Below are 27805 nucleotides of genomic sequence, written 5' to 3'. Positions count from 1 at the left end.
AAGAGAACTCTGAGATGACATTAAATGCACCAACGTATGTATTATAGGAGTGCCAGAAGGAGATGAGAGAGAGAGAAAGGGCCAGGGAAAATTTTTGAAGAGAGAGAATAGCTGAAAACTTCCCTAACCTGGGAAAGAATCCCTCACTCAAATCCAGGAAGCACAACGAATACCATATAAATAAACCCAAGGAGGAACACCTCAGAGACACACATTAATCAAACTGTACAAAATTAAAGACAGAGAAAATATTGAAAGCAGTTAGGGAAAAGAAACAAATAACATGCAAGGAACCCTAGTAAGATTATTGGCAGATTTTTCAACAGAAACTCTGCAGGCCAGAAGGGAGTGGCATGATGTACTTAAAGTGATGAAAGGAAAAAACCTCCAACCAAGACTACTCAACAAAGATCTCATTCAGATTTGAAGGAGAAATCAAAAGCTTTACATACAAGCAAAAGCTTAAGAGAATTCAGCACCACTAAACCAGCTCTACAGCAAATACAAAAGGAACTTCTGTAGGTGGAAAAGAAAAGGCCACAACCAAAAGCAAAAATACCACAAAGAACAAGGCTCACTGGTAAAGGCATGCATATAATAAAGATAGGAAATCAGAGTTCCCGTTGTGGCTCAGCGGAAACGAATCCAACTAGGAGCCATGAGGTTGCGGGTTCAATCCTTGGCTTCACTCAGTGGGTAAAGGATCCGGCATTTCTATGAGCTGTGATGTAGGTTGTAGACATGGCTCAGATCTGGTGTGGCTGTGGCGTAGGCTGGCAGCTACAGCTCCAATTAGACCTCTAGCCTGGGAACTTCCATATGTTGCAGGTGCGACCCTAAAAAGACAAAAGATAAAAACAAAACAAAAAACAGAAATCATCTACACACAAATATGCTACCAAAACCGGAAATCATGAGAAGAGGAGGGTACAAACGTAGTATGCTGGAGATGCACTTGCAATTAAGAGATCAACAACATAAAACAATCTCTTTTTTTTTGTCTTTTTAGAGACGCACCCATGGCATAATGGAGGTTCCCAGGCTAGGGGGAGTCCAATCGGAGCTACAGCTGCCAGCCTACGCCACAGCCACAGCAACACCAGATCCTCAACCCACGAAGCCAGGGATCAAACTGTCAACTTTACGGTTCCTAGTGGATTTGTTTCCCCTGCACCTTGACGGGAACTCCAAAACAATTTTGTATATATATAGACTCCATTGTCAAAACTTCATGGTAACTGCAAACCAAAAATCTGCAATAGATCCAACACACAAATAAGAAAAAGCAGTCTAAAAACAACACTAAAGATAGTCATCAAACCACAAGAGGAGAGAATAAGAGAAGAAGGGAAGAAAAAAGACCAACAAAAACTAATCCAAAATAATGGTATGGCTATAAGAACATACATGTCAATAATTACCTTAAATATAAATGGACTAAATACCCCAACCAAAAGACATAGACTGGCTGAATGGATACAAAAAGAAGACCCATATATATGCTGTTTACAAGAGACCCATTTTAGTTCTAGAGACACATACAAATTGAAAGCGAGAGAATGGAAGAAAATATTACATGCGAAACAGAAATCAAAAGAAACCTGGGAGTTCTGTTGTAGCGCAGTGGAAACAAATCTGTCTAGGAACCATGAGGTTGTGGGTTCGATCCCTAGCCTTGTCAGTGAGTTAAGGATCTGGTGTTGCTGTGAGCTGTGGTATGGGTCGAAGACATGGCTCGGATCTGGTGTGGCTGTGGCTGGCATCTGTAGCTCTGATTAGACCCCTAGATTGGGAACCTCCATATGTTGCAGGTGCAGCCCTAAAAAGCAAAAAAAAAAAAAAAAAAAAATACTGTGGCCGTATTTTTAAAAAAAAGAAAAAAAAAACCTGGAGTAGCAATACTTATATCAAACAAAAAAAACTTTTTTTGTCTTTTGTCTTTTTAGGGCTGCACCCATGGCATGTGGAGGTTCCCAGGCTAAGGGTCAAGTTGGAGGTACAGCTGCCGGCCTATGCCACAGCCACAGAAATGCAGGATTTGTGCTGCATCTGCAAGCTACACCACAGCTCACAGCACTGCTGGATCCTTAACCCACTGAGCGAGGCCAGGGATCAAACCTGAGTCCTCATGGTTGCTAGTCAGATTCGTTTCTGCCGTACCACGATGGGAACTCCAGACAAAATAGACTTTAAAATAAAGAATATTGTCAGAAACAAAGAAGGACATTACATAATGATCAAAGGATCAACCCAACATAGGATCACATCAGTATAACTGCTAACAAACTTACAAGGAGAAATTAACAATAACACAATAATAGTGGGGACTCTAACACCCCTCTTACAGCAATGGACAGATCATCCAGAGAAAAAATCGGCAAGGAAACAGGCCTTAAATGATGCATTAGACCAGATGGACTTAATAGATATTTATAGAATATTCCATCCAAAAGCAGCCAAATACATATTCTTGTCAAATGCACATGGAAACTTTCTCTAGGATAGATCACATTCTGGGTTACAAAGCAAGCCTTGGTAAATTTAAGAAAATTGAAATTATATCAAGCATCTGACCATAATGCTATACAACTGGGGCTCAACAACAAGAAAAAACTGCAAAAAACACAAACGTGGGGAGACTAAACAACATGCTGGTAAACAACCAATGGATCACTGAAGAAATCAGAGGAAATTTAAAAATACCTAGGAGTTTCTGTTGTGGCGCAGTGGTTAATGAATTTGACTGGGAACCATGAGGTTTCGGGTTCGATCCCTGGCCTCGCTCAGTGGGTTAAGGATCTGGCGCTGCCATGAGCAGTGGTGTAGGTCAAAGATACGGCTCAGATCCCAGGTTGCTGTGGCGTAGGCTGATGGCTACAGCTCCGATTAGAACTCTAGCCTGGGAACCTCCATATGCCATGGGTGTGGCCCTAGAAGAGACAAAAAGAAACAAAACAAAGCTAGAAGCAAATGACAAAGACACAACAATCCAAAAACCTACGGGATGCAGCAGAAGCAGTTTTAAGAGGGAAATTTATAGAAATGCAAGCCTAGCTCAGGAAACAAGAAAAATCTCAAAGAAACAACCTACACTTTACACCGAAAGCTACTAGAGAAAGAACAGACAAAATCCAATTAGCAAAAGGAAAGAAGGAAAGAAATTGTAAAGATCAGAGCAGAAATAAATGAAATAGAAACGAAAACTATAGAAAAGATCAATGAAATTGATCAAAATTTATAAACCCTGAGCCAGACTCAGGAAGAAAAAAAGAGAGGACTCAAATCAATAAAATTAGAAATGAAAAAGGAGAAGTTACAATGGACATCACAGAAATACAAAGGGCCAGAAGAAACTACTGCAAGCAACTATATGGCAACAAAGTGGACAACCTAGAAGAAATGGACAAATTCTTAGAAAAGTGCAATCTCCCAAGACTAAACCAAGATGAAATAGAACAGATGAATGGACCAATCACAAGTACCAAAATTGGAACTGTGATTTAAAAACTTCCAAAAAACAGGAGTTCCCATGGTGGCTTAGTGGTTAATGAATCCAACTAGGAACCAAGAGGTTGCGGGTTCAATCCCTGGCCTCGCTTAGTGGGTTAAGGATCCAGCCTTGCCATGAGCTGTGGTGTAGGTTGCAGGTGCGGCTTGGATACGGAGTTGCTGTGGCTGTGGCATAGGCCAGTGGCTACAGCTCCAATTAGACCCCTAGCCTGAGAACCTCCATATGCCAAGGGTGCGGCCCTAGAAAAGACAAAAAGACCAAAAATAAATAAATAAATAAATACTTCCAAAAAACAAAAGTCCAGGGCGATGTGGCTTCACAGGTGAATTCTATCACACATTTAGAGAAGCAGTAATACCTATCAAACATTTAGAGTAGAGCTAACTATCCTTCTGAAACTATTCCAGAAAATTGCGGAGGAAGGAACATTCCCAAACTCATTCTGTGAGGTCACCATCACCCTGATACCAAAACCAAAGATCCACAAAAAAAGAAAATTACAAGCCAATATCACTGATGAATGTAGATGCAAAAAATCCTCAACAAAATGCTAGCAAACTGAATCCAGCAGTACATTAAAAGGATTGTTCACCATGATCAAGCGGGATTTAGATCTATGGTCTATTGAGTTAATTTTTACACATGGGGTGAGAGTCCAACTTCATTCTTGTATGTGGCTATTGAGTTGTTATGGCACCATATGTTATGCCAGACTTTCTCTCTCCATTGAACAGTCTTAGCATCCTTGTTAAACATCAGCTGACCATAGGAGTTCCTGCTGTGGCACAACAGGATCAGCAGAGGCCCTACAGTGTCAGGACACAGGTTCAGTCCCCGGCCCAGCACAGTTAAGAGGTCTGGTTGCTGCAGCTGCAGTGAGGGTTGTGGCTGTGGCTTGGATCTGATCCCTGTCAAGGGAACTCCTTATGCCATGGAACAGTCAAAACAAGCAAAAAACTGACCATAGATGAATGGATTTCTTTCTGGACTTTCAGTTCTATTCCATATAGTTATGAAGACCATGCCTTTTTATTTTTCTTGCCCTAGCTAGAACATACAGTACAATGTTGCATAAAAGTAGCAAGAGCAGATACCCTGTCTTGTTCCTCATCTTAAGAGAAAGCATCCATTCTTTCATCATTAAGTATGAGGTTAAGTGTGGGTGTTTCACAGGTGCTCTTTACTGGGCTGAGGAAATTTCCCTGTATTCCTGGAGTCTTTTTATCATGAAAGTGATAGATTTTGTCAAATGCTTTTTCTGTATCTATTGAGATAATCATAGGGGTTTGGGTTTTTATTTGATAGATATGGTGTATTGCATTTGATTTTCAAAGATTCAACCCACCTTGCATTCCTGGGATAAATTCCACTAGGTCATGGTACATAACTCTATATATTGCTGGATTTGGTTTACTAGTGTGTTTTTTGAGGATGTTTGCATCCATATTCATGAGAGATATTGGCCCCTATAGATTTGCCTATAGAGGCAAATAGTGTTTTATTGTGATGTCTTTGGTTTTGGTGTCAGGGTAATAATGGATTCACAAGATGACTTTAGAAGTGTTCTTTTCTCATATTTTTATTTTATATTTTAAATGATTTTTATTTTTTCCATTATAGTTGATTTACAGTGTTCTGTCAATTTTCTACTGTACAGCAAAGTGACCCAGTCGCACATGTATGTACATTCTTTTTCTCATATCATCCTTCATCATGTTCCATCACAAGTGACTAGATATAGTTTCCTGTGCTATACAGCAAGATCTCATTGATTATCCATTCCAAATGCAATAGTTTGTATCTATTAACTGCAGATTCCCAGTCCATCCCACTCCCCGCCCCCTCCACCCCCACCTTTGCTATCATAAGTCTGTTCTCCAAGTCATGCATTTCTTTTTCTGTGTAAAGGTTCATTTGTGCCAATATTAGATTTCAGATATAAGTGGTATCATATGGCATTTGTCTTTCTCTTTCTGATTTCACTTAGTATGAGTCTAGTTCCATCCATGTTGCTGCAAATGGCATTATTTTGTTCTTTTTTACAGTTGAGTTGTATTCCATTGTGTATATATACCACATCTTAATCCATTCATCTGTCGATGGGCATATAGATTGTTTCCATGTTTTGTCTGTTGTGAATAGTGCTGCAGTGAACATGCGGGTGCATGTCTTTTTCAAGGAAAGTTTTGTCTGGATATATGCCCAAGAGTGGGCTTGCTGGGTCATGTGTGTCTATACTGAGTTTTCTGAGGAACCTCCATACTGTTTTCCATAGTGGTTGTACCAATTTACATTCCTACCAACAATGTAGGAGGGTACCCTTTTCTCCACACTCTCTCCAGCATTTGTTCTTTGTTGACTTGTTAATGATGGCCATTCTGACAGGTGTGAGGTGGTACCTCATAGTAGTTTCGATTTGCATTTCTCTAATAATTAGTGATGTTGAGCATTTTTTCATGTGCCTGTTGGCCATCTGTATATATTCTTTGGAGAAATGTCTATTCAGGTCTTTTGCCCATTTTTCAATTGGGTTATTGGTTTTGTTTTGTTTTGTTTTTGTTTTTGTTTTTTTGTTTGTTTTATTTTTGCTGTTGTGTAAGTTGTTTGTATATTTTAGAGATTAAGCCCTTGTCAGTTGCATCATTTGAAACTATTTTCTCACATTCTGTAAATTGTCTTTTTTTTTTTTTATGGTTTCCTTTGGTGTGCAAAAGCTTATCAGTTTGATTATTTGGTTTATTTTTGCTTTTATTTCTGTTGCCTTGGAAGAGTGACCTAAGAAAACATTTGTATGGTTGATGTCAGAGAATGTTTTGCCTGTGTTATCTCCCAGGAGTTTGATGGTGTCTTGTTTACATTTTAAGTCTTTAAGCCGTTTTGAATTTATTTTTTTTGTGTGATGTGAGGGTGTGTTCCAGTTTCATTAATTTACATGTGGCTGTCCAGTTTTCCCAGCAATACTTGCTGAAAGACTGTCTTTTTCCCATTTTATATTCTTGTCTCCTTTGTCAAAGATTAATTGACTGTAGGTATGTGGGTTTATTTCTGGGCTCTCTATTCTGTTCCACTGATGCGTATGTCTGTTTTTGTACCAATATCACACTGTCTTGATTACTGTAGCTTTGCAATATTGCCTGAAATCTGGGAGAGTTATGCCTCCTGCTTCGTTTTTGTTCAGGATTGCTTTGGCAATTCTGGGTCTTTTGTAGTTCCATATAACTTTTTGGATTGTTTGTCCTGGTTCTTTGAAATATGTCAATGGGTAATTTTTGATAAGGATTGCATTGTCTCTGTAGATTGCTTTGGGTAGTATGGCCATTTTTACAATATTAATTTTTCCAACCCAGACCGTGGAATATCTTTCCATTTCTATGAATCCTCTTTAATTTCCTTGATTAATGTTTTATCATTCTCAGCATATAAGTCACCTCCTTGGTTAGGTTTATTTCTAGGTATTTAATTTTGAGGAGTTCAATTTTAAAAAGTATTGTATTTTTGTATTCTTTTTTTTTTTTTTTTTTTTGGTCTTTTTAGTCTTTTTGTCTTTTCTAGGGCCACACCTGTGGCATATGGAGGTTTCTAGGCTAGGGGTCGAATCAGAGCTACAGCTGCTGGCCTACACCACAACTATAGCAACTGGGGATCCTAGCTGCATCTGCAACCTACACCACAGCTCATGGCAATGCTGGATCCTTAACCAGCTGAGCAAGGCCAGCGATCAAACCTGTGTCCTCGTGGATGCTAGTCATATATGTTAACTGCTGAGCCACAACAGGAACTCCTGTATTCCTTTTATAATATTTCGTTGTTAGTAGACAGAAATGCAACCAATTTCCGAATGTTAATCTTGTATCCTGCTACTTTGCTGAATTTGTTTATCAGTTCTGGTAGTTTTTGTGTGGAGCCTTTAGGTTTTGCTATATATAGTATCATATCGTCTGCATACAGTGACAATTTTACCTCCTCTCTTCCAGTTTGGATACCTTTTATTTTTTTTTGTTTGTTTGATTACTGTGGCTAGGACTTCCAGTGCTATGTTGAATAAAAGTGGTGAGAGTGGGCATCCTTGTCTTGCTCCAGATTTTAGCAGGAATGCTTTCATCTTTTCTCCCTTGAGTACTATATTTGCTGTGGGTTTGTCATAAATGGCCTTTATTATGTTAAAGTATGTTCCCTCTATACCACTTTGGTAAGAGTTTCTATCATCAATGGATGTTGGACTTTGTCAAATGCTTTTTCTGCATCTTTTGAAATGATCATGTAGTTTTTGACTTTTCTTTTGTTAATGTGATGTATGATGTTGATTGATTTGCATATGTTGAGCCATCCTTGTGAACCTGGGATGAATCCCACTTGGTTGTGGTGTATGGTGTTTTTTATATGTTGTTGGATTCGGTTGGCTAAAATTTTGTTGAGAATTTTTGCATCTGTATTCATCAAAGTTATTGGCCTAGGAGTTCCCGTTGTGGCTCAGTGGTTGGTGAACCCAACGAGCATCCATGAGGATGTGGGTTTGATCCATGGCCTCGCTCAATGGGTTAAGGATCTGGCATTGCTGTGAACTGTGGTGTAGGTTGCAGACATGGCTCAAATCCCACATTGCTATGGCTGTGGCATAGGCCAGGGGCTGCAGCTTCGATTTGACCCTTAGCCCCGAACCTCTGTGTGCTGCTGGTGTGGCTCTAAAAGACAAAAAGACAAAAAGAAAAAAAAAAAGAAAAAAAGAAAAAGATATTGGCCTATAATCTTTTTTGGTAGTCTCTTTGTCTGGTTTTGGTATTAGGGTGATGGTTGCTTCATAGAATGTTTTTGGGAGTGTTCCTTCTTCCTCAGCCTTTTCGAAAACTTTAAGGAGGATGGGTATAAGTTCCTCTGTATGTTTGGTAGAATTCGCCTGTGAAGCCATCTGGTCCTGGACTTTTGTTTGTAGGGAGTGTTTTAATTACATATTCAACTTCATTTCTAGTGATCGGTCTGTTTAGTTGATTTCTTTCTTTTTTTTTTTTTTTTTTGTCTTTTTGCTTTTTCTTGGGCCGCTCCCGAGGCATATGGAGGTTCCCAGGCTAGGGGTCTAATCGGAGCTGTAGCCACCGGCCTACACCAGAGCCACAGCAACGCGGGATCCGAGCCGCGTCTGCAACCTACACCACAGCTCATGGCAACGCCAATCGTTAACCCACTGAGCAAGGGCAACCTCATGGTTCCTAGTCGATTCATTAACCACTGCACCACGACGGGAACTCTTGATCTCTTTCTTATTGATTCAGTTTTGTTGGGCTGTAAGTCTCTAGAAAGTCGTCCATTTCTTCTAGGTTGTCAAAATTGTTGGCGTATAATTGTTCATAGTATTTTCTTATAGTTCTTTTTGTATTCCTGCCCTATCTGTTGAGATTTCTCCTTTTTGATTTCTTATTTTGTTTAATTGGGTTTTTTCTCTCCTCTTCTTGGTGATTCTTGCCAGAGGTTTGTCAATTTTGTTTACCTTTTCAAAGAACCAGCTCTTGGTTTTATTGATTTTTTTTTTCTATTGCTTTGAATCTATTTTATTGTTTTTCTCTTTGATCTTTATAATTTCCTGATTTCTGCTGACTTCAGGTTTTTTGTTTTTTTTTTTTTGGTCTTTTTGTCTTTTTAGGGCTGTACCTGTGGCATATGGAGTTTCTCAGGCTAGAGGTCTAATCGGAGCTGTAGCTGCCAGCCCATGGCACAGGCCACAGCAACGCTAGATCCAAGCCACATTTGTGACCTACACCACAGCTCACGGCAACACCAGATCCTCAACCCACTGAGCAAAGCCAGGGATCAGACCTGAAACCTCATGGTTCCTAGTCGGATTCATTTCCACCGTGCTACGACGGGAACTCCTGTTCTTTTTCTGATTCATTTAGGTGGTAGGTTAAGTTGTCAATTTGAGAGTTTTCTTCTTTTTTGAGGGAGGCCTGTATTGCTATGAATTTCCTTCTAAACACTGCTTTTGCAGAATCCCCTAGATTTTGATTGGTTGTGTCTTCATTATAATTGCTCTCGAGGTATTTTTTAATTTCCTTATTGACCCATTGGTTTTTTTAATAGCATGTTGTTTAGTCTCCATGTAGTCAGTTTTTTCTCATTTCTTTAACTGGGGTTGATTTATTTTATGCTATTGTGGCCAGAGAAGATACTTGAAATAATTTCTATACTCTTAAATTTGTGGAGGTTAGTTTTGTGCCCCAGTATGTGGTCACTCCTTGAGAATGTTCCATGTGCACTTGAAAAGAATGTATATTCTTTTTTTTTTTGGACATAATGTCCTGAAGATGTCAATGAAGCCTAACTTTTCTATTGTGTCATTTAGGATCTCTGTTGCCTTGTTGACTTTCTGTCTAGAGGATCTGTCCACTGATGTGAGTGGGGTGTTAAAATCTCCTACTATGATTGTATTCCTATCAGTTTCTCCTTTTATGTCTGTTAGTATTTGTTGTATGTATCTGGGTGCTCCTACATTAGAGGCATACATATTGATGATTGTAATATCGTCTTCTTGAATGGATCCTTTTATCATTAAATAGTGTTCTTCTTTGTCTTTCTTTACGGCCTTCATTTTAAAGTATTTTGTTTGCTATGAGTATTGCAACTTCCTGCTTTCCTGTCTTGTCCATTGGCGTGAAATATCTTTTCCCACCCTCTCACTTTCAATCTATATGTGTCCTTTGCCCTAAGGTGAGTCTCTTGTAGACAGCATATTGTAGGCTCTTGCTTTTTTATCCAGTCCTCCACTCTGTCTTTTGACTGGAGCATTCAATCCATTGACATTTAAGGTAATTATTAAATTTTTTTTTTTTTTTTTTTTTGCTTTTGGGGCTGCACTAGAGGTTCCCCGGCTAGGGGTTAAATTGGAGCTATAGCTGCCAGCCTCCACCATAGCCACAGCAACGCCAGAGCCACACCACATTTTCGACCTATACCACAGGTCACGGCAATACCAGATCCTTTATCTGCTGAGCAACACCAGGTATCGGACCCACATCCTCATGGGTCCTAGTTGGGTTCATTAACCACTGAGCCACAATGGGAACTCTGATAAATATGTATTTATTGCCATTTTAAACATTGTTCCCAGTTGATTCTATGTTTCTCCTTTGTTCCTTTCTTTTTTTTGGTTAGATGATTTCCATTTATTTTATGCTTGTGAGCTTTTCTTTTTAGTTTTTATGAATATAATGTTTGGTTTTGATTTGTGGTTTGGCCTGTTTTTTAAGTATGTTAACTCCTTCCTATCTCTGATTGCTTTAGCCTGATAGTTTAAACACATTATTGTTATAGGCTCAAACACATTATTAAAAAAGAAAAAATAGTCTAGATTTTCATACTCTCCTTCCCCACACTCTGTGATTTTGAAGTCCTTTTTTAAAAGCTTCATGTTTCTCCTTTTGCTGTTCCTTGTGTTCATCTTTTATAGTAGGGTTTTTTCCCCCCTTTTAGATCTGTATACTGGATTGTTTAAGTAACTGCTTTCCAATTCTGATTTCCTCCATCCTGTTTCTTCTTACTGCTTTTTTATTTAAAGAAGCCCTTTCAGTATTTTTTTTTAGAATGGGTTTAGCCTTTGTTTGTTGGAGAAATCCTTTATTTCCCCTTCCATTTTTTAAACTTTTTATTTATTTATTTATTTATTTTTGTCTTTTTATCTTTTCTAGGACCGCTCCCTCGGCATATGGAGGTTCCCAGGCTAGGGGTCTAATGGGAGCTGTAGCCACCTGCCTACACCACAGTCACAGCAATGCCAGATCCGAGCCGTGTCTGCGACCTACACCACAGCTCACAGCAATGCTGGATTCTTAACCCACGGAGCAAGGCCAGGGATCAAACCTGCAACCTCATGGTTCCTAGTCAGATTCGTTAACCACTGAGCCATGATAGGAACTCCCCTATTTCCCTTTCTCTTTTAAATGATGCTCTTGCTGGGTAGAGTATTCTAGGCTGCAAATTTTTTCCTTTTAGAACTTTGAATATATCTTGCCACTCTCTTCTGGCCTGTAGTGTTTCTATAGAGAAATCAGCTGATAACCTTATGGTGGTTCCCTTGTAATTAACGCTTTGCGTTTCTCTTGCTGCCTTTAGAATTCTCTCTTTATCTTTAACTTTTGCCATTTTTATTATAATATCCTTGGTGTGGGCCTGTCAACTTGTTTGGGGCCCTCTGTGCTTCCTGTATCTCGATATCTGTTTTCTTCAGATTTGGAAAGTTTTCAGACATAATTTCTTCAAATATATTTTCTTTCTTTTTTTTTTTCCTTAGACTAATCGTGAGAATGTAAACAAAATTTATTTTATTTTATTTTATTTTCCCACTGTACAGCAAGGGGATCAAGTTATCCTTACATGTGTACATTTTTCCCCCACCCTTTCTTCTGTTGCAACATGAGTATCTAGACATAGTTCTCAATGCTACTCAGCTGGATCTCCTTGTAAATCTATTCTAAGTTGTGTCTGATAACCCCAAGCTCCCGATCCCTCCCACTTCCTCCCTCTCCCTTCAGGCAGCCGCAAGTCTGTTTTCCAAGTCCATGATTTTCTTTTCTGAGGAGATGTTCATTTGTGCTGGATATTAGATTCTAGTTATAAGTGAGATCGTATGGTATTTGTCTTTCTGGCTCATTTCACTCAGTGTGAGATTCTCTAGTTCCATCTTCAAATATATTTTCAATCCCCTTTTCTTTTTCTTCTCCTTGTGTAGATTCTTCCCATCATGTGTAGATTGGCCCGCTTTGTATTATCCAATAGATCTCTTATATTGCTTTTATGTTTTTTCATTTGGTTTTCTGTCTGCCGTCTTGATTGGGTGGTTTCCATTATTCTATCTTCCAAGTCACTAATTCATTTCTCTGCATTCATTCTGCTCCTTAGTACCTTTAACTCATCTTGTGTCTCTGCAAATGAATTTTCTAATTTTTCTTGGCTCCTCCTTATATTTTCTAGTTCCTTTCTAAAGTAATCTGCATTACTGTTTATATTTGCTCTAAATTCCTTCATATTCACCCTTAATTCCTTCAGTATTTTCATTATCTCCCTTTTGAACTCAGTGTCTATGAGACTGCAGAGGTCTGTTTCATTTTTTGCTGCTTCAGGTGTATTCTTCTGTTCTTTTAACTGGGAATGGTTCCTGAGCTTCTTCATTTTGCTTATATTTTTCTTTTTCTGTGAGTTTAGGGAAATCAAACTGTAGTCTCAGAGGGTTATTTCTATGCAAGAGTGCCCCTTTGTATTTTGTGGGGGGTTTCTATTTATTTTTGGCATGGAAGTTTGGATATTTGCTCTTTTCCTTCGTTATTAACAGGCACTTATCCCCAGGGTGCTGAGTATGTTTCCAGGGAGAAGGAGGCAGTGGGCAGGTTTAGCAGTCAGTGCCTGGTTGCTGAGCTCTTGGCAGTAGCAAGGACCTACAGGAAAGGTGGCGTAGGCTACTCCTCATTGCAGGGCTGTGGGAAGTGGTAATGAGCCTCAGGCAGATTTATATGGTGCTTGGAGCATTTGGCAGTGGCAGTGGCAGGGTGTGTGAGTTCCCAGGGGAGTGAGAGCAACAACAGGTGATGTTCGGGCTCAGTGCCCTCCTCCGTGGTGCCCTCTGAGGTGATTGGGGCTGCAAGGGGTGCCTGTTCAGACTCCTAGTGGTGGCGGGCCACACCCACTTCTGGAGTCAGAGATACCTGTGGTGTGGTTTGCCCCCACCACTTGTAAACCACACAAGAAGCACCCCATCCTGCTTAGCCCACGCAAGAGGTGCTGCACAGGCTGCTTCTAGTTGCAGGATTCAGGGAAGTGATACTGATCAAACAGGTGTGGGTGCTGCTCAGAGCATTTTGCAGTGGCAGGAGCAGGTTGGGTGTGTTCCCAGGGGAGTTAGAGCAACAAAGGGCAGTGCTCAGTTGCAGTGCCCTCTTTTTTGCCGACCTCTGAGGTGACTGGAGCCACAGTTGGAGGCTGTTCACAGACCCCTGGTGGTGGCAGGCCATGCCTCCCTCTGGTTTCTGAGATGACTGCTGTGGTTTGTCCTCTCCGCCCCTGGAGCATGAGTCTCAGCACCCAGCCCCCACCCATGCATCTCAGGCTGTGGTGTCCTGGGTGATGGTGCAGATTATCTATTTGGCTGTCACTCTGCTTTGCCCTCCTTGGTCGCACTGCTGTGCTTTTCTAGGTGACTTTGAGGTCCCTCCATCTCAGCTGATCTCCCCCTTGGTTAGGTGGCTTAATAAGGGTGTGGGTTCCTTTTCTCTTTTGCAGCTCCCTCTTAAGAATGCTAGTCCCATCCTGATTCTCTCTATATATCTTTTTTTCTCTTTCGTTCTACCCAGTTATTTGAAGGGTTTCTTGCCAGCGTTCAGTAGATGTTCTGTGCGAATCGTTCTAAATGTAGATGTGGGTTTTTTTTATGTGTTTGTGGGAGAAGGTGAGCTTGATATCTTATTCCTCTGCCATCTTGATCCTTTCCCCCTTTCCTCATATTTTTTAGAAGAGTTTGTGAAGAATAGGGTATCAGTTCTTTAAATGTTTGACAGAATTCACTAGTGAATTCACTAGCCAACTTGGGCTTTCTTTGTGGGTAGTTGGGTTTTTTGTTGTTGTTTTTTAATCACCAGTTCAATCTTTTATTATAGATCTATTCAGATTTCCTATTTCTTTAATTAGTTTTGGTAGTTTGTATCTTTCTAGGAATTGTCCATTTCACTTAAGTTAACTAATCCATTGTTGCTGCAGCTGTGGTATGGATTCTATCCCTGGCCCAGGAACTTTCATGTTCCCTTAAAACTGAAGAATAACAATATAAATAACCCACTTAAAAATGTAGAAAACGGAGTTCCCGTCATGGCGCAGGGGAAGCAAATCTGACTAGGAAATGTGAGGTTGCGGGTTCGATCCTTGGCCTTGCTCCGTGGGCTTAAGGATCTGACGTTTCTGTGAACTGTGGTGTGTAGGTCCCAGATGCAGCTCAGATCTGGCGTTGCTGTGGCTATGGCATAGGCTGGCAGCTGTAGCTCTGATTGGAGCCCCCCCCGCAGCCTGGGAACCTCCATGTGCTGAGGACGTGGCACTCAAAAGAAAAAAAAAGAAAAAAAAAAAAGGAGAAAACACCTGAATAGACAGTTCTCTAAAGAAGGTGTACAAAAGGCCAATGAGCACATAAAAAAATGCTTAATATCATTAATTACCAGTGAACTGCAAATAAAAATCTCAGTGAGATACCACTTCCACCCAGTGGTATGACTATATGTCTTCTTCTTTTTTTTTTTTTTTAAGGGCCACACCCATGGCATATGGAGGTTCCTAGGGTAGGGGCTGAATCAAAGCTACAGTTGCTGGCCTACACCACAGCCACAGCAACACCAGATCCTTAACCCACTGAGCAAGGCCAGGGATTGAACCTGTGTCCTCATGGGTACTAGTCGCATTTGTTTCTGCTGAGCCACAATGGGAACTCTCACTAGTATGACTATAAAAACAAAACCACAGAAAAAAACAGGTATTGCTGAGAAGAAGGAGAAGTTAGGACTTTTATATTGTCAATGGGCATGTAAAATGGTGCAGCTTCTTTGGAAAACAATCAGCTAGTTCTTCAAATTGTTGAACAGAGTTACTGTATGACCTAGCGATTCTACTCCTAAGTATATACCCAAGAGAAACAGATGTCCACATAAAATATTATTCATGAATGCTTATAGCAATATTCATAATAGCCAAAAGGTTGTAATGGTCCAAATGTCCATTGGCTGATGGACACCAAATAAGCAAAATATGGTATTTGTACACAACAGCTCGTTATTTGGTCAAAAAAAGGAATGAAGCACTGATACATGTGTAGTTGAACCTCAAAAACAAGCTAAGTGAAAGAAGCCAGTCATGACACCCAGCATATGATCCCATTTATATATAATATCCGAAATAGGCAAATCCATAAAGGCAGCAAGTGAATTAGTGGTTGTGTAGGGCTGTGGGAATGAGAGGTACAAGGTATAGCTAAGAGGTACAGTATTTCTTTTTGAGATTTTGAAATGTTCTAAAATTGTAATAATGATTGCCCATGTCTGTGTAGTATATCTGTAGATATACTAAAAACCATTGAATCATACAGTTTAAATGGGCAAATTGTATAGTAGTAATCTCAATAAATCTGTTAATAAAAACAATAATGCCGGTATTATGACTAACAGTTAACTAATGAATGCAATTTTGGCTTCTTTGCAGTTATCTTGCCCTTAGGACATATTTCACTAAAGATGTACAGTCAAAATAATGTGATTTTCAAGTCACTTGAAATAATTCTTTTTACTTTTTTTTTTTTTTTGCTTTTTAGGTCCACATCCTCAGCATATGGAGGTTCCCAGGCTAGGGGTCAAATTGGAGCTATAGCTGCTGGCCTACACCACAGCCACAGCAATACCAGATCCAAGCTGCGTCTGCGACCTGCACCACAGCTCATGGCAACGCTGGATCCATGACCCACTGAGTGAGGCCAGTCATCGAACCTGCATCCTCAGGGATCCTAGTTGTGTTTGTTAACTGCTAAACCACAAAGGGAACTCCTAAATAATTCTTTTTTCTGTATGGTTATGTTACAAACTTGATACTTAGTTATCACATCAGTTGACTTTTTCTGTAGTAAAACAACAGCTCCAAGAGCCATGGCTTGTAATGGTGAATATTTTTTTCTTGGAAGTGTTCTGTGAGTTCACTGCAGTGGCTCATCTCTAGGCTCAGGGCTGGATTCAAGTTTGTACACGTGTCTTCTTATTCTGGGACTTAGGCTAAAATCACAACTCCTATATGCAATATGCTGGTCTCATGGTCGAGGGCGGGGATGCAAAAGGATTGCTAGAATTTGCACTGACTCCTAAATCCTTTGTTTAGAACTTGCACATTCTTACTTACCCATATGTGCTTGTTTTGCATAAGAGATTAAATTACTTTTTTAAATATGTGAGATTATACCTATTCCTCCAGCTCAAATCCACTGTACATGATTCTTCCTCATCTTTCTCCAGTCAATATATTATCTTTCCTTTCCCATAGGAAAATATTGGTTTCCAATAACATTGCTCTCTTTATTTATATCCTATATTCTATAATACACACAAAATAGTTTAAAACTTAAAACACTAATATCACCACTAATAGCATTCTATGTAAAAATTTAATATTTCTTTGCATTTCTTTTGCCTTTAGAATATATGCCACTAATGATATCCATTCAGAAAACTCTTCAAGAATTACTTGAATTATTTTTGTGTGTGTTTTTTTTTTATCAATTTGTTATTTTTTTAATAGATAAAATACAATTTTGTTTTGTTTTTTGTCTTTTGTCTTTTTAGGGCTGCACCTGCAGCATATGGAGGTTCCCAGGCTAGAGGTCAAATTGGAGCTACAGCTGCTGGCCTACACCACAACCACAGCAGTGTGGGGTCCGAGCCACGTCTGCGACCTACACTACAGCTCACAGCAACGCTGGATCTTTAACCCACTGAGCAAGGCCGAGAATTGAACCCACACCCTTATGGTTCCTAGTTGGATTTGTTTCCGCTGCGCCATGATGGGAACTCCAATGATAAGAATTATTCTTGAAATGATTTCAAGGGGTTTGTAGAGAATGGCTATGCTATCTCTCTATGTTCTTTGGAGGTTACTGGGGACATGAAACACTCACATTGGGTGACCTATGTTGATCTCATCTCCAAAACGAGAAAAAAAATTTTTTTTTTTTTTTTAATGGCTGCCCCTACAGCACATGGAATTCCCAGGTGATGGGTTGAATCAGAGCCACAGCTGCTGGCCTATGCCACCCGGCATAGCAACGCAGGATCTGAGCTGTGTCTGCGACCTACACCATGGCTCATAGCAACATTGGATCCTTAACCCACTGAGCGAGGCCAGGGATCAAACCCGAGTCCTCATGGATCCTAGTCAGGTTTGTTAACTGCTGAGCCATGAAGGGAACTCAAACTAAATTTCCACATCAGGAGTTCCCATTGTAGCTTGGCTGGTTAAGAACCTGACATTGTCTATGTGAGGATTCGGGTTCAGTCTGTGGCCTTGGCTGTGGCATTGTCCTGCAGCTACAGCTCTGATTTGACACCTGGCCTGGGAACTTCTATTTGCTGTAGCTGCAGCTGTAAAAAGAAAAAAAAAGTTTGTTTTAAATAAATAAATTTTTCACATCAACTTAAGGACTATAGGGTTTTAAATTTCGTTATTCTTAGTATTAAAAAATCCTACAGATTATCAGCGCTAAATTTCCTAAGTAATAGTATTATTTATGCAAACAGTTGTACTCTCAGGGTTAATTTAATTTCAGATTTCAATTTATTCTTTAAAATTTTTGCATGTAAATACAACATGTACAAAATAATGTTAAGTGATTTAAATGATAGTTTTTATTTTGAAAATATTTTGCTAGCCAGAATTTGCCTTTTGATAGTCATGATGCTCCAGACTTCTTTCTGAGAATATTGAGTATTAGTTTGAGTATCTCATATTTTACCTGATCCAAAAGCCAGAGGTGGAGCACCATGAGCAGTGGTATCAGGCTGCCAAAGTCTCTGACATTTTCCCATATAAAAAACTCAACATGCTTCATCATATAAGTAAATTCAGAGGAAACTGATTTAATTTATACCGTTAATTCCCCTTGCTAGACTATAGCAGGCAAGTAGGAAAGATTTGAAATAGTTCTTTTAATTTTAATATAGGAGATATGTTGGAGAGATACCAGACCTGTAAGGATGTCTAAACTTTCCAAATTCATACGAAAAAGGAATTCTCATAGTTGTAATAAAAAGAAATTTTCCCTAAAAAAAAAAATTGTTATTCTTAATTTTTTTAAATCTCTCACTGTGAAAATAACTGCTTTCCACACACCAGCACAATCATTTATTTTTACCTACAGTACCCACAAAACAGTATCAAAACAGCAGTACCGACAAAGTTGATGTTAATATGATTACTGAAAAAATTCAATGGTGAGGGGAGTCTATAGAATATATCCCAATAGGGATATTTGTCAAATTACTGGGCTCCATATACACTTCAAATAGTTTCTCTTTGTGGGGTTGTTCTATCAATTCATTAACTCATTATTTTTTGTTTTGTTTTGCTTTCTTTTAGGGATTTAAAAATATTTCATTGGCGTTCCCATCGTGGCTCAGTGGTTAACGAATCTGACTAGGAACCATGAGGTTGCGGGTTCGATCCCTGGCCTTGCTCAGTGGATTAGGGATCCGGCGTTGCCGTGAGCTGTGGTGTAGGTTGCAGATGCGGCTCAGATCCCGTGTTGCTGTGGCTCTGGTGTAAGCTACAGCTCTGATTAGACCCTTAGCCTGGGAACCTCCATATGCCTTGGGAGCAGCCCAAGAAAATGGCAAAAAGACAAAAAATAAATAAATAAATAAAATATTTCATTATTTTTTATAATTATGTAAAATATTTGTAATTGTTCTAAAGTCAAATGTACAAAACAGGGTATATTTAAAAAAAGTCTAGGAGTTCCCATCGTGGTGCAGTGGAAACAAATCCGACTAGGAACCATGAGGTTGCAGATTCAGTCCCTGGCCTCACTCAGTGGGCTAAGGATCCGGCATTGCCGTGAGCTGTGGTGTAGGTCGCAGACGTGGCTTGGATCTCGTGTTGCTGTGGCAGTGGTGTAGGCCAGCAGCTGTAGCTCCAATTTGACCCCTAGCCTGGGAACCTCCATGTGCCACAGGTGTGGCCCTAAAAAGCAAAAAAAAGAGTCTACCTTCAATTCCTACCCCACAGTTTTGTTTTTAACTTTTTCTTATAGAAGCTTTTAAACATTTGTGAAAGTAGAGAGATTAGTATAATAAAACTCCCTGATACCCATCAGTCATCTTGAGCAATTCTCAGATTATTGCTAATCTTGTTTATTCTACACCCAATCACTTGCCACACTGTTATGAGAGTTTAAAAATATGTTTTAATATTTGTTTAGGACAGTTTTTTTTTTTTTTTTTTAAGGTCCACACCTGTGGAATGTGGAAATTCCCAGGCTAGGGGTCAAATTGGAGCTATAGCTGCAGGTCTGCGCCATAGCCACAGCAATGTTGGATCTGAGCCTTGTCTGCGACCACAGCACAATGCTGGATCCTTAACCCACTGAGAAGGCCAGGGGTCGAGCCCATGACCTTATGGGTAGTAGTTGGGTTTGTTTCTGCTGAGCCACAGTGGGAACTCCCCATTTAGGACAGTTTTAAGAGCAGGTTTGTATTCTAATTGAAGTGATCTGCTGTACTAGGAGAAATAAATGATTCATGAAAGTTCTTTACTAGGTAAGACATTATGTGGTCCGGAGCTATGTTGAAGGATTGGCCTTTTAATAGGGCCATAGACACTTCATTCATGCTTTCTGAATAGACGTGACAGATACTGTAGCTTGGTAGCTTTAGTAAGTAGGAAGATGGAATTTCTGTCTGATTGCTGTTTTTTTTTTTTTTTTTTTTTTTTTTCTCCCCATTTGAAAAATTTGGGGAATTCCCATTGTGGCTTAGCTGTGGTGTAGGTTGAAGACACAGTTAGGATCCCACATTGATGTGGCTGTGGTGTTGTAGGCTGGCAGTTGCAGCTCCAATTTGACCCCTAGCCTGGAAACTTCCATATGCCATGAGTGCAGCCCTAAAAAAACAACAACAAAAAAGTTTTTTTCTTATTGATGTATGGTTGATTTACAATGTTCTGCTGCTTAAAGTATGAGACGAAGTTGTCAGCTTAAAGTGATCGGTGGCAGAAGAGGATATTGAAGATTTGAGGGGACAGGTAAAAGAGAAATGGTTGTTCTGGAGAGTGTGATGAACATACTGAGGAGGTGTGCTGTGGCTGCTAGGCAGTGCTGAATGTCTACTTGTGTAAAACCAGCAAGCTTGCGTTTCTCTCCGATGATACTTCGATGCAGTACAGATGTGGAGTCAGTGCATCATTGGGTTAGGTTTTTGCAGAGTGAGTACCTCTGTGGGAGAATGGCAAGGGGTTAATGTGTTGGGAACCTGAATGAGGAATGAGTGGGTGGGACGGTGGTATAAATATGGGGAGCTTTGGAGAATCTGTAGGAAAGACCAGAAACCAAGGTGGTTCTGGGCATTTAGATGTTAGTTCACCACTGTTGGGGCGAGTCAGCTTCAGTTCTTGACTTTGCATCTCTTTAATAAGATTCAAATGCTTTATAGAGATAAGTCAGTTAGTGAAATACCACTTACTGGGGGAGGGAGGGGAGGGCATTAATCAGGGAAATTTGTCCGTTTGAAAAATTTGATTGTTGGGGTCTAAAGTTTGCCCATAACATTTTCCTTTCATCTTGCTAGTTTCTGTATTGCTTTAGTTGCTATATTATGTAAAGGAGATGTTACTTGCCCAGCTTGTATAATGTCATGTGGAATAACTGCATGCTTTGAAAACAAAGTATTATGAAACTGGTAAGTAGTGCAGTTAAGATGGCGATAATTAAATTCTCAGTGACTACAGCTGCCAATGAATATCTTTGTAAAACTGTATTTATAGATTTGAAGATCCTGTTTAAGCTTTATTTTGTTATAAAGATTAAAGCAGAACATCTCAATTTATGTGGTAACAAATGTATGTATTAAAACAGCCTAAAATGTTTTGAGTTGATCTAGTCTCTTGTCAGAGTGTATTGGCTTACAGCAAATGATTGCACTAACTTTTTGAGTTGGAGTGGAAGGTTGTAGAGAATAATGCTGTAGCTAGGTTTTCTCCTTGGAGTGGTGATTAGAATGGTAATTATTCTACATCATTTCCTGTTACCAAGTTAGTTGTGGGCTGCCAGCAGAAGGCTTAGCCATAGCAGAAAACAGAGGAATATGAAAATTCTAGGGGTATGGCCAGGCAAAGAAATTGAGTTTTGAAGATGTGTTCGTTTGAAGTGAAGTTAGTCAAATATTACTTCAGATTCCAAAGTTGTTGAGATACTGCTCTTCTTAACAATGGCAAAGAAACTGTCATTGTGCTGAGCTAATTAAATTAGTAGTGATGGGGCTAGTGATTGGAGAGGGGTAAGGGAATTCAGTGTCTCTGGTTTTGCTAATTATCTTGCCATAGTAGATGTATTATTTATATATCATTTGTTATAATTGGCATAATGCGTAAGAGTAGTTAATTGTTTCGTCTTAGGGCAAGTGATTTACCATATCTACATCAGTTTAAATGAGTGATGTTATAGTGAGGTTCCATTGCTTTTTGTCTATTGCCTTTTTTTTTTTTTTTTTTGATACTTATACCTGCCTCTATCAGTGTGTTAGGATTGATGTAAGGATGTTAGTAAAAGTGAACTCGTTCTCCTTTTTCTCCTTAGGAGCAGCCACCATACCCTAGCTACAATTCTAACTACTGGAATTCTCCTGCGAGACCTCGGGCTCCTTACCCAAGTACATATCCTGTGAGACCAGAAATGCAAGGCCAGGTATGTTCTAAAATTGACACAACTTTCTGAATTTTTTCTTAATGAGTCAATTTATTGAAGAACCTCTGAAGATTTCATAGTAAGGGTATGTGGGTTTTTGTTGTGTAATGGACTCCATCTTAATCATTTTAATGTTTTTTTGTTTGTTTGTTTGTTTTGTTTTTTGTTTTTTGTCTTTTTGCCATTTCTTGGGCCGCTCCTGCGGCATATGGAGGTTCCCAGGCTAGGGGTCGAATCGCAGCTATAGCCGCGGGCCTACCGCCAGGGCCACAGCAGCTCGGGATCAGAGCCACGTCTGCGACCTACACCACAGCTCACGGCAACGCCGGATCGTTAACCCACTGAGCAAGGGCAGGGATCGAACCCGCAACCTCATGGTTCCTAGTCGGATTCGTTAACCACTGCGCCACCACAGGAACTCCCATTTTAATGTTTTTAGCTCAGAGATAAAGGAACTATCTAGGCCAATATTACCTATAGCAAAGGTAGCTGGAGACATGATAGATTATTTCTTAGGACCTGGAAACAACCAAACACAAAATGTACTTATTTTTAAAAATTTTACTTTTTTATGGAGATATAATTGACATATGACATTGTATTAGTTTCAGGTGTACAATAGGATGATTCAGTATTTGTATACTTTGCAAAATGATCACCTTAGCAAGTCTAGTTAACATATGTTACCATACATAATTAGAAATTTTTGTTTTCTTGTGATGAGAAGTTTTAAGATATACTCTTAGTAACTTTCAAATATGTAATACAGTAATTAATTATAGTTACCATGCTATACATTATGGGCTGTGATTTATTTATCTTATAACTGGAAGTTTGTACCTTTTGACCACTTTTACTCATTCCTACATCCCTAACCCCTGCTCTATCTCTGGCAACCACCAGTCTGTTTTCTGTATATGTGAGTTGGCTTTTGCTTTTTAGATTGCACAGATAAATGAGATATAATGTTATTTGTCTATGTCTGACAAATTTCATTTAGCATAATGCCCGCAAGTTCCATCCATGTTGTTCAATGGCAAGAAGGCTTCTCTTTTATGGTTGAATAGTAGTCCATCGTACATGTGTACCACATTTTCTTCATCCATTCATCCAGTGATGGACACTTAGGATGTTTCCATGTCTTGGCTATTGTAAATAATGCTGCAGTAAACACGGGGGTAATGGGGATACAGATATCTCATAGAGTTAGTATTTTTTTGTGGGGGGCTGAAGCGGGGCATGCACTTGAAGCATATGGAAGTTCTCAGGCTGGGAATCGAATTGGACCTGTAGCTGCCTGCATACACCACAGCCACAGCAACACCAGATCTAAGCTGCACACCGAAGCTCATGGAAACACCGACCTTAACTCACTGAGGAAGGCCAGGGATTAAACATGTGTCCTCATGGTTACTAGTGGGGTTTGTGACCTATGAGCCATGGTGGGAACTCCTAGAGGAGCTGCATTTAAACAGCCTTCAAAGAATTTGAATTTTAAATCCAAGTCAGAATTCTCTGTAAACTGATGATCTCTGCAGAATTAAATTTTCTGATCACCATCAACTAAATTAATATAATTCTCCTGATAGATTTCAAAGAATCAAATACTGTATTCAATTCTATTCTAATTTACTAGTGACATGGAGGCTGAAATAATGGAAATAAGTTTCTTTAAGGGGCTGACTTAATTCACCTTTTAAAAAGTCCCTTTTTTCCCTCATTAATTTGGTGATACAGTAATCCTTTAAGATTGATTTTGAGCCAGAAGAGTTCATTAAAGCTAGAACAAGATATGCTTATTTCCTTATGGAAAATACAAAAGTGATAGTTTTGGAAGTTCCCTTGAGGTGCAGCAGGTTAGGAATCTGGTGCTGCCGTAGCTGTGGTGTAGGTTGGATTTCTGGCCCGGGAACTTCCACATGCCATGGATGTGGCCAAAAAAAGGGAATTGATTTTTTTGTTTGTTTGTTTTTGCCTTTTCTAGGGCCGCTTCCCATGGCATATGGAGGTTCCCAGGCTAGGGGTCTAATCGGAGCTGTAGCCATTGGCTTATGCCAGAGCCACAGCAACGTGGCATCCGAGCCGCATCTGTGACCTACACCACAGCTCACAGCAACGCTGGATCCTTAACCCACTGAGTGAGGCCAGGGATCGAACCCGCAACCTCATGGTTCGGATTCATTAACCACTGAGCCATGACGGGAACTCTGGAATTGATTTGTTAATAATGATCATGTATATATGAACTTTAGGATAAGGTTGTTCAGAGATAGTGGAATGCAAAATAAAGGAAAAATATGTTACTTGGAAGTTCTCTTCATGGCTCAGCAGTTAATGAACCTGACTAGGATCCATGAGGATGCCTGTTTGATCCCTGGCCTTGCTCAGTGCATTAAGGATCCAGCATTGCTGTGAGCTGTGGCGAAGGTTGCAGACTTGGCTCAGATCCCAAATTGTTGTGGCTGTGGCATAGGCCGGCAGCTGTAGCTCTGATTTGAGCCTAGGAGCTTCCCTATGCTGCAGGTATGGCCCTAAAAAGCAAAAAAACCTGCAACATTTTACTGCTCATCACAAACTTCCATTTTATCGTGTCATCCTCATTCCTGTGACTGAAATCAAGAAGCGGGCATGGAGTTCCTGTTGTGGCGCAGTGGAAACGAATCTGACTAGGAACCATGAGGTTGCGGGTTCGATCCCTGGCCTCTCTCAGTGGGTAGGGATCTAGCATTGCTGTGAGCTGGCCTGAGAAGCAGGCATTATTATTGCTTAGTGCTACCTGCTTGTGGTTTGGCCATGTATCATAAAATTCTTCTTTTTTTTTTTTTTGTCTTTTAGGGCTGCACTAGTGGCATATGGAGGTTCCTTGGCTAGGGGTCCAATTGGAGCTGTAGCTGTGGCCTACGCCACAGCCATAGCAATGTGAGATCCAAGCCACGTCTGCAACCTACACCACAGCTCATGGCAACGCTGGATCCTTAACCCACTGATCGAGGCCAAGGATCGAATCCGAATCCTTGTAGACTGTAGTCGGGTTCGTTAACTGCTGAGCCACTACAGGAACTCCAAATTCACCTTTTAAAGGTACAGTTCAGTTGTTTTTAGTACATCCGCAAGATTGTGCAGCCGTCATCATTAATTCCAGAACATGTCCATCATCCTACATATAACTGTGTACCTATCATCCCATTCCTCCCTCTCCCCAGACCCTGGCAACCTCTAGTCTATCTTTTCTCGATGGGTTTGCCTACTCTGGACATATCATATAAACGGAATTATAAATATAAATATAAATTATAAATGGGTTCTTTTACTTAGCAAAATGTTCACCCATGTTGTGACATGTGTCAATACTTCACTCTTCTCTGTGGGCAAATAAGAGCCCATTCTCTCGATCTGCCATTTAGTTTTTTAGTGAGTATGAAGTGGTTTCTATCTCACTGGTTTTTTTGTTTGTTTGTTTGTTTGTTTGTTTTTGTCTTTTTGCCATTTCTTTGGGCCACTCCCGCGGCATATGGAGGTTCCCAGGCTAAGGGTCGAATTGGAGCTGTAGCCACTGGCCTACGCCAGGGCCACAGCAACGAGGGATCCGAGCTGCGTCTGCGACCTACACCACAGCTCACGGCAGTGCCGGATCGTCAACCCACTGAGCAAGGGCAGGGACCGAACCCTCAACCTTATGGTTCCTAGTCGGATTTGTTAACCACTGCGCCACGATGGGAACTCCTATCTCACTGGTTTTAATTTGCACATCTCTGATGACTAATGATGTTGAGCATCTTCATGTGTTTATTAACCATTTGTTGAGCATCTTCATGTGTTTATTAACCATTTGTATATCTTACTTGGAGAAATATCCAGATTCTTTACCCATTTTTAAATTGGGATATTTTAGCTTTTTATTGTTGATATAAGAGTTTTTTTTTTTTTCCATTTTGGCTGCACCCAGCTTCATTTTTAAAAAAGTGAATAGTTTCACTCATTTGCTTTCTAGTCGCCGCCTTATGTTAGCCACGTGATCATTCTTCTTTTTGGTAGGTTTTTTAAATTTTAAAACATTCCAATTCAGAAACAGCTCTAATAAACAAGAGTGCATAATTTCATGCATTTCCCCCTGATCATGTGGAATTTACATTAATTTCTTTCTTTTTTTTTTTTTTTTTTTTTTTTTTTTTGTCTTTTTAGGGCCACACTCACAGCATATGGAAGTTCCCAGGCGAGGGGTCAAATCGGAGTTATAGCTGCCAGCCTACACCACAGCCACAGCAATGCCAGATCCTTAACCCACTGAGCAAGGCCAGAGATCGAACCCATGTCCTCATGGATCCTAGTTGGGTTTGTTACTGCTGAGCCATGGCGGGAACTCCCTACGTCTGTTTTTTTAGAAGCTGTTAATGTTGTGTGGGCCCAAGAGCAGTCCTCAAAGTTGATTAGCCAGCTTTGCTCAGGTTGATTTATGTGCTGTGCAGGTAGTGGGGACAGTCTTCGAAACACAGCTTCACTCATTTTTCTGGAGCTTCATTCTTCAGCTGGTAGTAAGGATTACTGAGAAGCATGTAGGATGGTTCATGGAGCAAGTTTGAGTGGTGGTAAGTATACCAGCTCATACAGAAGATTTGGTCTCACCAGAGTTTTATTTTTATTTATTTATTTTTTTTAGGGCTGCGCCTGTGGCATGTTGAAGTTCCCAGGCTAAGCATCAAACTGGAGCCCTAGCATCACCAGATCCAGGCCACGTCTGCAACCTATACTGCAGCTCACAGGAACTCCAGATCCTTAACCCACTGAGTGGGGTCAGGGATTGAACCCGAATCTGCATCCTCATGGATACCAATTGGGTTTGTAACTCACTGAGCCACAATGGGAACTCCTCTCTTTTTTTTTCCCCCCCAAGGATCACCAGACTGTTGATGAGATTCAACAGTGAAGTATTTTCTGAGTTCTACAAAACTAAGTTTTCTTCTTATTTGCTTTTAAAGCCTTCATTTGCATCAAGGACTGCCCCAGAACTGTTTTCTTCCTCTTTGGCCCCTGTATCAGGGCTCTGAAACTGGGCCAGAAACTCCTTTATTTTCTTTGCTTTGCTGCCACGCTACTTTTCAGGAGACTTAAAAACATTGAAACATTTCTGAACTGTGTTCATTAGTTTCATTCTCAGTCAACATTTATAGCAGCTGCAAGACTAATTAATACATGTTCTTCTAACTCCATGATCATTTGTAAATATCCATGTTGCATCTCTGATCCATTGACCCAGTGGGTACTTGGAAAAAGTATGATAAACACACAGGTTTTCTGGTAATGATTGTGGTGGGTTTTTGGCTTTTGTTTTTTTAAGTCCCCCACTTAGGTTGGGCCTGTTTGCTGTTTGATATTCATATACCAAATGGGAAAGGGAAGCTGTTGAACAGTGTGTTACTTTCTGGGTAAGAGACCTGATCACTTTTCTCCTCTTTGGATTCTGCCTTTACACAACAGCCTATCAATTGTAAAACCAGATTTTGGAAGAATTATTTCCCTTCTGTATAATCTTTAGTTTGCAATGAGACACCATATGGTATGACATTTTGGCTTTTGAATGCTGAGTCATATTTACATTTACCTCTAGAACAAGAGCAGCCCTTGGAATATTTTTGCGTTTTAAGAGACCGATCAAAATCTAGTCTCTTGATTTCTTCTGGAATCCAGAATGAGACTTCTACAGAAATTCAGTGATTGTCAAAGATTTTGTGTAATTCTTTTTGTAGTTCCTCAGTTTCAGATTTCCTCTGTTGCCATATGAACTGACATGTTTCAAATCACAGCTTGCTGTCCATGTTAAGTTTCCTTTTGTAAATTAGTCTACT

The 27805-nt window shown here is 40.0% G+C and overlaps 1 protein-coding gene across 1 annotated transcript in view; it reads left to right on the top strand.

Moving 5' to 3' along the window:
- The window catches only part of BAG4 (BAG cochaperone 4), a 49232-nt gene that overhangs the window by 10109 nt on the left and 11318 nt on the right, over positions 1–27805 (top strand). The window contains exon 2 of the mRNA XM_013984080.3: positions 21855–21962. Coding sequence (XP_013839534.2) covers positions 21855–21962 — 108 coding nt within the window. The remainder of the gene's footprint in view (positions 1–21854; positions 21963–27805) is intronic.

Source organism: Sus scrofa, chromosome 15 (genome assembly GCF_054392235.1).
Source record: "Sus scrofa isolate SSC_HxYL_T2T_F1_AM1 chromosome 15, Sscrofa_HxYL_maternal_Yorkshire_Landrace_v2.0, whole genome shotgun sequence".
Lineage (NCBI taxonomy): Eukaryota > Metazoa > Chordata > Mammalia > Artiodactyla > Suidae > Sus > Sus scrofa.
The sequence above is the reverse complement of the archived record's forward strand: the minus strand, read 5'-3'. Positions and strand labels throughout refer to the sequence as shown.